Source organism: Xiphophorus maculatus, chromosome 11 (genome assembly GCF_002775205.1).
Source record: "Xiphophorus maculatus strain JP 163 A chromosome 11, X_maculatus-5.0-male, whole genome shotgun sequence".
Taxonomy (NCBI): domain Eukaryota; kingdom Metazoa; phylum Chordata; class Actinopteri; order Cyprinodontiformes; family Poeciliidae; genus Xiphophorus; species Xiphophorus maculatus.
In genome coordinates this window covers 25,597,027-25,609,957 of record NC_036453.1, presented here as the reverse complement: position 1 = coordinate 25,609,957, position 12,931 = coordinate 25,597,027, and the positions used below count along the sequence as shown (strand labels likewise).

The 12,931-nt window shown below is 36.0% G+C and overlaps 1 protein-coding gene across 8 annotated transcripts in view; it reads left to right on the top strand.

Annotated features, from left to right (window-relative positions):
* The first annotated feature begins 7,421 nt into the window (after positions 1–7,421).
* The window catches only part of tspoap1 (TSPO associated protein 1), a 60,830-nt gene continuing 55,320 nt past the window's right edge, over positions 7,422–12,931 (top strand). For 7 of the 8 annotated variants that reach the window (XM_023342196.1, XM_023342195.1, XM_023342198.1 and 4 more), the window contains exon 1: positions 9,034–9,894. In XM_023342196.1, coding sequence (XP_023197964.1) covers positions 9,034–9,894 — 861 coding nt within the window. Of the gene's footprint in view, positions 7,500–9,033; positions 9,895–12,931 lie in introns of those variants that run through there. The other variant, XM_023342200.1, reaches the window with a different exon arrangement.

Sequence of the window (12,931 nt, the reverse complement as noted above, 5' to 3'; positions counted from 1 at the left end):
AAAATTTATGTGATAGACCAACACAAAGTAGTGAATAACTGTATTGTTTTTTACAATTAAAAATATGAACAGTATGCCTCTGCATTTGTATTCAGCTTTTCCATTTAAATACCACCTTTTGCTGCAACTACAGCTGCCAGTCTTTTGAGATGTTTTTTTAACTTTAACAAATTTTCCTCCAGAATTGTTCTGTATTTAGCTATATAGCTAATTATCTTTCCATCAACTCTGCCTAGCTTTATTAGCTAAAGAAACTAATCCACCATTTTTTATTGATTGATTGATTGATTGATTTTGTTGTTGGAATTAGTTTTCTGCTTTTTTATGTAGATAGAAATGTTCATTTTTGGTCTTAAGACTTAACATACAAATGTGTTTAATATGGAAAGCAATAAACAAGCAAATAAATGTTTTTAAAAAAAAAAAAAGTTTTTAGTGCTTTACTTTCAAATGTGTGAAGAAAACTGCCGACACTTTTCTGACTCATGCAGCAAACTCATCATTTGCTGCCAAAGACTAATCCTTCCTGAGCTGTGGAGAAAATGTACTGGCTGTATACACATGCAACGTTACAGCTTCTTTATCATCATTATTTATTAATAATAAAAAACACGAGGGACATAAATTTGATTTATGGCAGCATTATCAAATCACTTATTAGGTGACATAATGCATAGTCTGTTTACCTATTAATAGCTGTATCTCACCAGAGGAAACATCAGCTCCATTAGCTTCTAAATCTTCTTGTGTGTAGCTATTAGCATTAGCGTGCTATGCGAATGGCATTAGCATTCGCATAGATTTAGATTTGTGTGTCTTGTCCTACATTTTTTTTAAAAACAGCAATTTAATTGGAAGTTGTTTACCTTAATGTGCTTGCTTTGCATCTATTAATGCACAGTTTTATGCTTGTTAACTTGCTGCGACAGTTAATATACATCCTGAAAGAAAACGTGTTAGAGACTTGAAAAGATACTAAACAAAGACAGAGCTACAATAAATCAGAACTTATTTGGCAGAAAGTCCAGTCATAAAACAATAGAGTATCTGGGGAAAGACTTAAACATATGAATTCAGAGAAGCTTTCCATCAGCCCACTGACTGAGTTTGAGCTTTGTTGCAACAATTTTGTTTTTATGCCTTATCTCTTAACGTCACATCACAAACAGACTAGATGTAGTTTTGCAAAGTATTGTAATGTAATGAATGAAAATCCAAACACGTTTTAAGATTTTTATTTAGAAAAAAAGCAGTCTAAACATTTTGTGTTAGTCTCATTTCATAACTAAGTAGAATGTCTGTTTACTCACTATTTCACTGTTGGTATTTTTAGAGCACATATCCAATATAATTATTCAATTTACAATTAAATTATTCTGAGAATACATTTATTTCCATAATATATTCCTCATTCATTTCAAAATGTATTTACGGATTAGACACTGGTAAACATTTTATAACATACTGTATACATTTAATAAGTATCAGTGCTTCCCATGTAATTATTCCATTATTGAGCGTGTCAAAAAGAGTAAGAGGAGAAAATAGCTACATGAGCTCAATAGGGAGGAAAAAGAAAAGTTGCAAGAAGAAATTAGTTATTGCCCTCAGATTGATGATAAATGTACAGAACAACAAAAGAGACAGATTACTTTTATTTCAACTACATTGCAATAACCTTAAGGCGTCTGTAGTTATTTTTGTAATAATATTAGGAAAACAAAATTTCCACATGACAGCACAAAATCACAGGAACACATCCTTTATTTCAGCATGTATAGACAAGTTTATGTTCAACTCCGGTCACATAGCACACATTTCCACCGGTGAACAAAACTGATAGGAGGAAGTATTAGTCCACACCTTTGACTGGAAATGTCTCTCTTTGTCTGTGAGATGACTGTACATCCCACCGTGGACTTGGGTATTTGTGCTCGTCTGTTACAGAAAAAAAGGGAAACAAAGCACCTGAATAAATAAAAGACGTGAAAGAAGAAGACTTCTGTCCTCTCTTCCCCCGTTGAATTTCTGGAGAATAAACCCACGATGTAATCAAACTGGTTAGTCCCCGTTGGGATTTCCACCGTTTCTGAAGGCATCAGTTTTACCAAGCTGGTATTTTAGTGAAGTCAGCCTATTGTACTTGGGTTCTGGTGTCTGTTTTAGAAGAATCTCAATGGGTCAGATCATTGTGAGTGGCAGCATATTCATCGATCACCTGTACTATAATCTCACAGCGTGAAGTTTTCACCAAGTTGTGCCATAAGACATATTTTTGACCCCTTTTTGTTTTGTTTTTTGTTAAATCTGAGATTGACACAAACAAGGACAGTGAGAGATCCGGACACTTTTGTCTTGCACAATTATTTGAAGTGGGTCATGAAGAAAGCTAGTGTTCCATGTCCCCCAGGTGGGGAAAGGTATGATGGACTTCAAAAGAGCGAGAAACACACAAATAATTGTGAACTTATTCCATTATTCCTATATTATGTCCCAAATTTTGTGAATTTGGGATTCATAAAAAAAAAAGACTCACAAACTCAATCTAGCACATTTGTTGTGAAACAGTTTGGTAGCAAAAACATTGCGGGTATTACATAACTACAGACTCCAAAGGGTACTTGGCTGAAAATTAAGTAAGGAGATGCCTCTTTCTCCTTTGAGGGCCACATCCCACACAGAGCAATAATGAGAATGGTGAATAGTGAGAGTAATTCACAGGATAGGTCAGCATTAATAAATTGGGAGACTCAAGTGTCTAGAGAATAAAAGGCTGTAAGTCAGCACCGTACCTGCCTCTGGTCATTTCTATGAATAAACCTATTCAGAGAACTGTACTCCATTAGTTGTTTGAATACAAATTACCTAAAGTGCTGTATTGTGTGGGTTTAAGGGTTATGTTAAAAGAAGTTCCCAACAGCTTTGTTGGAATTAAAGGTGGTAAGTTATCAAAAAAACAACAACAAAACAGAAATGATTGTTTTAATAAACTTTTACTGTAAAACACATTCAGATGAAACAAGATATTTATTTCCTGGCTGACCTTTAAGTTTTAGGTCAGTTAGGATTACCTAGGCGATTTATATTTCTATGTCAGACAGAGAGAACATTTTTTTAAACTATTTTTTCTATTACTTTCTTTAGAAAGGCAGTATTATGGGTTTTTCAGTCACATTGTTCCATTTTATAGCATAATTAAGTAATTGTGTTGCCATCAGTTGTTCTAAAAATCCTAAATGTATCAAATATGACTAACATTTTTACTAGTGTTGCCCTGAGGAAGTAGCTTAAAATTAATTTTATATCCTCTTTAACCAAACATTGGCTTTGAAAACAGGAAGGAACCGATGATGATGATGATTTTATGGATTTGTACCATGTGGATAGGTTCATTCTCAACATTCTAGTTAAATTGAGACAGATATGTGGTCATATCTTAAAGCAACAACTCAAATACACAGTTTCCTTGGGTGACATTGTGGGAAACTTCAACCAGAAGGGAATGTGGACCTTCTGGTCCAGAAGTCTGGATTGTTTGTGTGTCCAATTTCCAAATACAAAGCATTTACATGCAGGTATTAATACTACGGCAAATTGTTAGCAATCGTATTGTTTCGAAAATAGATTTGCTCTGTATTCATGATGAATGTGTTTTGGTGCAAATTGTGTGTATTGTTGAGAATAAATAATGTTGTGTTTTCCTCTATCGCTTTTAGCCATCTGGATGCTCGTATATACATACAGCGCACACATAGAGCACACTCTTGCAAAGCTAAGGCTAAAGGAAATGACACATTAGTGAACCCCATCTTTAGGGCGTAGCTTAGATGGAGGCCAACAAAGAGAAGTAGAAAATATTGTTGGGGGCCATTTTACTCTGTTCATGCTATCATAATGATAGCATGATGGACTAGCGATATATTTTAGTCCTAATAAATGGAATTCATGAATTCAACTCACCAATTCTTCTTCAACCTCATACATAAAGAGCCTAAATGGAGAAAGGATGATTCTCCAACAGTATCAACCATAGAACAAAAGCAGAAGACCTTATTAAGACCTGAACAAGGTCTTAATAAGACCTTATAAGCCATGTAAGAGCATGGACTTAAAGGCCATTCAGAGAGAAGTCCAAAAGCAAGATAAAACACAAAATTACAGTTTGCACACGGACTCAGGAACAATGATGTTCATTTTTGGAGACATGCCCTATTTAAGTTCACGCTTCACCATCTCTATTGGATGTAAGGGCACCCCAAAACCTTGATTTGTGTGGGGTATTTAACCTTTTAACCATTCAGCAATGGACTTTCTGGTATGCTTTGGATCATTGACTTCCTTAATGAACCAAGTGCATTCATGGTTCAGGACGTAAACTGATGGAGGGATATCTTCTTTCTCTGGTTGAGAGAAAACAATCAATTAGCCTTGAGGCAGTGAAGCCAACCCAGACATCACACCCAGTTGTATGATGTTCTTTTTCCAAAGTGCTGTGTTAGTTTTACCGGAGGTGTAATAGAAAACCACAGAAATTTGTCCAAGTATTCTTTCACACTTTTTCACACAGAAATGTGATCTAGTCGTAGCTAATTTTTCATGTTATCACAGTAAAGCTTGGCTACATGTTTATCAGGAATACGTTTAGGACAACATATTGCATTCAACTGGCAGAAGATAATTAAAGCAAGTACAGCTGCAGGACTCAGGATTAATGGCTGCCTGTCCTTTTCGACTCCTTTGTGCCACACATGAGCACTGAGATGGGTATCAGAGAGTGAGCAGCCCAAGGACACTGAGTGATAACTCTGGCTTGTGTCCTGAAGCTCTCTATTTATATAAAACTCCTATAGTGCCCCTTTGAACACAGCTGAGACTGTCTAAACTGCTATGGGTTTATTATGCTAATATGCCAATTATAAGCCATTAAAGACAGAAAAAGAGCACCGAGAAAATAAAAAGTACTGAATTACTGATAGAAGCACCACCCAGCAGCCAGACTGGCTTTGAAGGAATTAGACATGATATTGAAATGACATGCACATACCTTGGAGGATTTATACATTTCTGTATATTTGCCAAATAATTATCTTTCGTGAAGCACTTCATCAAGGTCATGTGAATCTTATTGAACAATGTGTTCTTGTGGATTATATCTTCATAAAAGTCGGGAGGTGGCAACTGAAGAGGACAAGTTTCTGTTTACAGCAAAGTTTCTGACCTAATTACAGGATAATAAGCTGATTAAATACAGCAGTTGGAACCTGGTTTTCTTTTCTTTTAGTTGAACTGTTCTTATGTTACTTGAATTTCTTCTCACACGTTAACGATCAAATAATTTTTTTATAAATATATATGTATATGATAATTCAATACAGCTATACATGATTTAAATAAATAATGTATAATGTTCATAAAGTTTTATTTTATTTAGTTAAATATTTAATGAAGTAATTAAAGGAAGTTAATTATTTCACCATTTGTTATTTTTTTCATATTCACTGTGCTATGGTTTGTCTTTGTTCATCAAACAGACTAACTTCTGATTGGTTAACCAGCACAGTAAATTTATATTAAATTATTAAAACATACAAACAATTATACATGAATGTACCTATTTTAAATGTGAATTTCCAATTTTATTTAAATGTCATCATATATGAAGACTGATTGAGCGACTTATTTGTGCATTCAACTGTAGCACTCAATAAATCCCAGTTCAATCATCAAAAAATGAAACAAGGATTATTTTACAAATATCTTGAAAACGTTTCACAAATTCTATTGGTTTTATTTTATTTTGACGCCCCTTTACTTTGACATCCCAAAATAGAGTCCACTGCAACCACTTTCAGAGGTGACCTATCATTAGTAAGTGGAGTCAGCATACTGTATATGTAATGTAATCTAAGTATATGCAGCTGTTTTATGAAAACAGAGAACAGAGTGACATGGTTTCCCTGTGTTACTGTTATTTAATCAAACACTTATGTGAACATTATGTGCATTTTATGTACATTTTCTACATAAGGTTTTCTTTGTATGAATTCTTCTGTTTGTTTGTTTGACTGAGTAAGGGATTGGTTTTACTCTTTCCATTTGGCACCCTTATTTTCTAGTTTTTAATCTAAATAAACTTCTCCGACTACTTTTTTTTTTTTATATGCCGTGACCATTTTTGTGTTTGTTTCTCCTCCAGAATGATAACATGTGGGAAAAATTCTTAAAGTTACAACAAATTTACACCAATGTCTTTTCATTCATTAATATTGTATAGACGCAAACAGCATAATAAATGATGCCGACAAAAGTCTGAGTTTATATTGCAATTCACAGGCGGATTGGATTCCCCTTATGGGTTGTTTTCAATTAGAACATTGTGGCTTGTTACAGTATATAATGCACAGGTGTTACTCATAGCATCGACAATAGGCTTGTCATCCAACACCTGGATATTGAAATCAAAGTTTTTCTGTGGATTCTATAATGAATAATTTGCACCTGGGCTTTTTTTTGGCCAAAAAATATTTCATATTAGCATATTTCAAGTAACTCTTGCTCTAATTTTGGTTTAGAAGTATCATTTTTAATAGGCTTTGCAATAAAGCATGCTTCAAATATGGTCTACTTAAAAAAAATACAGGCTTTGGGATTATTGAAGGAATATTCTGCATTATTATTAGGTTATATTTAGACTTAGACTTGTACTTTATTGATCCCTTGGGAAGACTCCCTCAGGAAATTTATGACAATTTAACATATTACTACTACTTCTACAACTACAACAAATTTTATTTCTTTATTCGTTTATTTTAAGATATTGTGTTTGTTTCTTGACCTTTAATTGCAGAATGTAACCACTAGTGGTCACTCAAGTCCCATATACTAAAATAAATGCTGTGAGCGCGTTGCGTTCAAGTACTATCAATAATGCTGTATATACAATCTAACGTGAACTAATTGATTACTAAGGCTAAAAATACATGGACGAATAATTTTTAAGCACTTTTTAGAACTTTTTCCCTTAGAGAGAGAGGTCATATGTAATTGCATAAATATATATTAACACCTCTTGACGGACGCATAACTAAAACGTGTACATTTGGATAAAAGTCATGCAGAACCCTATTTAAAATCTACTATGCGAAGAAGCTAATTCCTTAAACTATCACGAAATTTCGACTTGATTGTATTAATGATGATAGTCGAGATTAATTGACGAAAATGTTACGGAATACAGGTATTAAAATTATGAACCGACGTCGCAAAGTAGACTTGAAAGCAGCACTGGTGCTCGCCAACAGGATAACGGTGGACGGGGACAGTGTGTTGGACAGAGGCAGATAAACAAACCTCTTAGTGCATGACTCTGTGGACCTTTAAACACAAATTTTGAGAGACAGAGTTTGTGCATGAACGTTTTATGTCGATATAAGAGCCGTGGTTAAAAGAAGATGTCCCCATTGGCGAAAGTTAACGGTAACAATAGTGTCCGCTAAGAGGTGAGTTTCATACAAGTTCTAGCTAGAAAACTTAGCTAACTGTTGCTAATCAAACGTATTAGCATTTAGCCGTGCCAACGCTAAAATACTACACACTTTATTTTTATTTAACTGCGTAACATTAAACAATTGAGCTAATTGACAAAATGCCTCCGTTTGGCATTTCAAAGTTAAGCTTGTTAATTAGCCTGTGTTAGCGAAGTTTCCGTCTCAGCGTCCAGCAGCGTCCACTGAAGCGTCACTAGCGCGGTTCATTGCACCGTTAAAGGAAAGTTCGCCTATTAACTTGTTGCTTCGTCAGAAAATACTCCTACGTGCTCGTCTGCTACATTTTAAATTTGAGAACAAATACGCAGTCCAATTACAGGGAATATGACTTCACCAAAGAATATATCAAATAAAAGCATGGTCAATTGTTTGGCGGTTTTGTAAGAATATTATATTTGGTGCATTTTATTGGAAGAAAAAATAATTTGAGATATAGCAACTCTAGAAATCCCTTAAAATAAGCTGTAAAATATTACTTAAAAGCCTAATGTATGATGAGGCATACATTATCCTATATGTGATAATGAACAGGAGAAAAAAAAAAGACAACGTATTTAATATACAGATAAAGCCAGTAAAACAGGAGAGTGAATGAACGCATGAGTCTGTAAAGCAAACACAAGCAGACAAAAAATATATAGAGCTGTAACCTCGTCAGCTCTGGATGAAGAAATATTCCCCAAACTCTCTTTTTTCTTTTTTTTCTTAAAAATGACAATAAACCTTTTCCATAGTTGATAATTAGCAAGGGTTGGTATGAGATTCTTATTTCAAGATGGCTTAGACAAATAAAATCATGGCTTTGGCTAAAAAAAAAAAAAAACGGTTTAATTGCCTTTTTAAAAAACAGTAATATAATATATATCCTCACCGCTAAAATACTGTAACATAATAATTAATACAGTTATAAAGATAAGTACTTGATACACAGATGGAAGATAAAAATATTTAATAGACTTCTGCTAAATTGTGTAGTTTTTTTTTTTTTTGCCATTCTGCTGTTTATAAAGTAACACCGAGGATATAATAGGCTGATATTCACAGGCCTGCAGCCGGCAATGGCAGTAGTAAACAACCCAACTATGATTGCTGGTTTTAAGAGGAGATTTTCCATCTAGAGCGGGAGTTTTTACAGGCTTTTCTTATTTATTTGTGTTAATTTTTGCATAACTCGCCACAGCATGAAGAAATTCCTAAGCTTTCTGAGCTATCACAATACTAACATTTTTCATTTGATTTCTTTAGATTTTTATTTTTTTTGCAAATTAATCTGCATCACTTTTCCATTTCTCCCACATTTTCTACAGTCTCATCTTTCCACTGGTCCAGTGTTTAAAAAAAAAATGCATGCTGCATGTTTGCTAACCATCCAGCCATCACTCGCCTGCTGCTCTTTCCTGTTTCGATACATTCCTTCTTGTATAGAAATAAAAAAATATAGAACTACTCGTTCCCTACTTGCATGTTGTGCTGTGAATGAGGCAGCATGAGAGAAGATAGGGATAACCCTCTGGCCCTGTTGTCCAAGAGGTCATGCCAGAACCAGACGGACTACAGACAAGAGCTGGAGAGGCTGCAGGCCGACTTGGAGGCAGAGAAGATCCAAACACTGTGGGCCTGCGGGCAGCTCGGCGTGGAGCTTCGGAGCCTGCGAAGAGAGGCAGAGCGGGAACATAAGAGGACCGTGAGGGAGCTGTCAGCCAGGCGTTTTTGCTTAAAGGACCGAAACCAAAGCAGACATCTTCTGGCCAAAGAGGGACAAATAAAAAACAAGCTGCAGTCCTCGGGGGAAGACGGCTTTCATCTCGGCAGTGAACAATCAAAGCTGGAGCAGTTGCTGCTTACGCTGTATGAAAAGATAAATGGGAAACGGGCAGGTTATAAATTTCACCACAGGCGAGAGTTCGAGCTAGAGAAAGCCATCTTCCTCTGCCGCCTTCTAGAGGCCCATGGGAGGCTGTTGCAGGGGACTCCAAGGTCAAGACCACCCAACTATGTAGCCAAAAAATCCTCAAAGAAGCTGGTCTGGGATAACGGCTGTAATCCCCGTCAGTCAACACCACTCCTAACCAGCTTCAGAGCACAGCTGGAAACAACATCCCTCAGAGATTTGCCCTCACACAACAAAAAGTGCAAACCTGATCAGAAGAAGCTGTTCTCAAGCGGCAGGTTACAGACTGCTGGGCCATGGACCTCCACCGAGGTCAGGGGTGTGGGTCAGATAAACTCTCTGGAAATGCATCGCCCCAACAACACCATCCGTGCAGTTCAGGATAACCATCCATCCCTGTGGGAGGAGTCTTCTTCATCAGACAAGTCGACCAAATGCTCAAGAAGGAACATGGAGGTGAGTTTACACTTCTAGTTGTCTGCCATACAATAAAGAGAAACCATTCTATACAAACCACATAATCTAATGTTCCTTTAGCTAGTCAGATTTGATGAGTAGATTTCACCTTAATGCAGTTCTTTGAATGAATATGTTAATTTTCACGCCAAAGATCCCTGAACCACAAGCCAAAGCGGACTTCAGCAGTTCATTGACAATTATAGTGCTGTCAGTCGATTAAAATTTTTTTATCTGAGTAGTGCTGTGATTAATCACAATCACTATGCTTAAGCTTGTAAACTTGAAACGTAAAAATGCAAGTTTTTAAAAGAAGGAAATGTTTTTTTGTTTCAGACTAAATGTCCCAGTTTTCCAGGTTTTCATAAAGGAAGGTTTAAAATAATTTATTTTGTTTCAAACACTATTTAGAAATGTTAACTAAAAACTGCTCTTGCTTTGGTGAAAGTATAATACACCATTTCAGTTGGTAGGTTTCATGCTACCTTGGTTTTATCCAAACGTCCATCGCAGTGTTTTTATTAAGTGCAATTTTCCAGTGAGCACACCCGTCTAACTTTTCTGGCTCACCTCTTCACTAGCGTTTTTGACTCTGCATTGTTGACTGCAGTACAAGACCTTGTAATGCACTGCTTTGAACTAAGTAATGCTCTGCTTGATAGAGACTTTTAGGTCAAAATAGGTTATGCAATTCAATTTTAGATTAAATTTTAGGTGTCAAAGTTGACAACTGTTTTGATAATTCATTACAGGATTCTTTAAAATTGGAATGAATGTTTTGGCTAGGGTTCCTTTCTCAGAAAAGCTTTTGTTGTTTCTTGTGTAGCTGAAAGCTGCTTCATGGTCTTTACTGGAATGTGGGTCTGTAAATTTAGACAGTAGTGTAGAATAATTGGCATAAATGTGCGTCTCCCATGTGGAAATCCTTACGTATCCATTGTTGAGGTGTAAACAAAGCAAGGAATAACCAGGAAATATGAATTGTTTGGAGTTTTGCTGTGTTGATTCTGTGATTCCTAAATTACAGATCGACAAGAATGGCAAGATTAGATTTCACAGGAAGGTGCATTCCTCTCCACAAGCTGTTGGATGGTAATTTAGAGTGGCAAACTGGATATTATGGTTGTGTTAGTTTGGAGCATTGAAACACTTATGCTGCTGTTTTAAGCTTTGTTTTAAGTAATGGCCTTATTGTGTTCCTGAGATAGATTTTGTATTACCCTGGTTTAAAGCAGTTGGTTGGATTGTGTTGAGTATCAGAGTAACAGGGCCTGACTACTCTGTATAGTAGCTGTACAAATAATGAGTAGCACTAGGGGTGCACCAATTTATCGGCCAGCTGATTTGTTGGTGCCGATTTCCTTAATTTTGGGAGATCGGTGATCGACCAATTTTTACATGTGAAGCCAATCTTATCCCCCGATGTTATCAACCTCGGCAATGGCCTAAACCTCAACCACTGTGCTTTTGACTGACAAACTGACTGACCAGGTCATGTCTGCACATTTACAGTAAACAATAGTCACCCCATTGTTGCCAATTCAGCAAATTTCTTGATATATTGAGCAACATTTCAGACAAAAAATGGTATTAGCCGGAATTGGAATAGGTAAGTTATGCTTTTTAAAAGATCGGTAATTGGCGATCGGCCAGAAAACTGCAATTGGTGCATCCCTAATTAGCATATTTAATGTTCCTTCCACTTCATGGTTGCATCACTTTGTCACATTAAATGCAAACAAAACACATTGAAGTTTATGTTTGTTACTTCAGACATTTCTTTTTGGTCCCACTTTTTCACTTATTCTTTAGAAATACACAAATCACTCTGATTCAGTTAATTGGAAGATGCCTGATGTAGCAATTATTAATATCTGTATGCATGTGCAGAGAGCAGGGAGGTGGGTGGAGGTTTGAGTTGCAGAAGTGGGTCAGCCTGCTTTGGATGAGATTTGAAAGGAGAAAATTCAGCATTTCATCAAAGCTTGAACCACTTCTAAGAAAAAAAGAAAAACTATCCAAATGAAGCCACTATCATTTACAGTCTCTGATTTGCCTTTTACAAAGAAATATAAATAACAAATATAGCAAGTGTTCTGGCGCTCAGCAGAAAGCCATTCACCATAAGATGTTTGTATTTGAGCGACACCTGCCTTATTAGTCTGTCAAGGCGGCTTTGTGAAAATACGTCTGAGTGACAGGATGCCAATGCTGCTGATCTTGACGGACCTGAATATAGCTTCTTTCTGTCCAGCTATGCAGTGTCTGTGGTTTGATGCTCCCTGGAAAAAGCTGACTGGAATACTTTCCGTTGTGCGTATTAACTACTTCGAATAGTCCGTTATCTGACAATAAAAATAATTGTGAATATGAACCTGCATGTGGGCTGCTGCAGTTAATTTGGAAAATGTTATTCCCTGCTGGTGGAGTTGCCGCTGTGGGTGCTGCTACCAGTCAGGCAGTAAATTTAAGCCGTAAAAATGCCGAAGAGGAGCTGAAAGTGTTTACAGCAGGCTTGTTTTCTGCTATGAGGGTGGAAAAGCTCATTATTGTGGGTAAACTGTTATGAATAATGAACTAGTCTGCAGCAAAGAAAAAGGTGTTCTTGGAGCAAAACAAAGGACTTGTGTGTCACAAGTGGAGTTTATATAGATTTAAACTTTCAGCTCCACCTTTTCATATTTCTTGCATTTACATTTCTGCCGAATTGTATTCCTGGCTGTCACTCAATCTCACAAGATTTAATGTCTTTGATATTTTTTTTTTATTGTTTTATACATTTTTCCAGTACTTTGTTGCAACAATCTCACATTGCTTTGAATGTGTTGCTTTGATTTACTTCGAGAAATAGTAAATTGCTTTTAAATGAATAAACATACTACAGTAAACTGGTTAGTTGAGAAGTGACAGCTCCAATACTTTCTGTCATTCTATGCATCTGCCGTCAAATTAAGTTAAAGTTAGATGATGGCAAATGATTGTAAGAATAAAAGGTTTCATAAGTACTAATGATCAGTAGAATTACTCAAAATCAGTA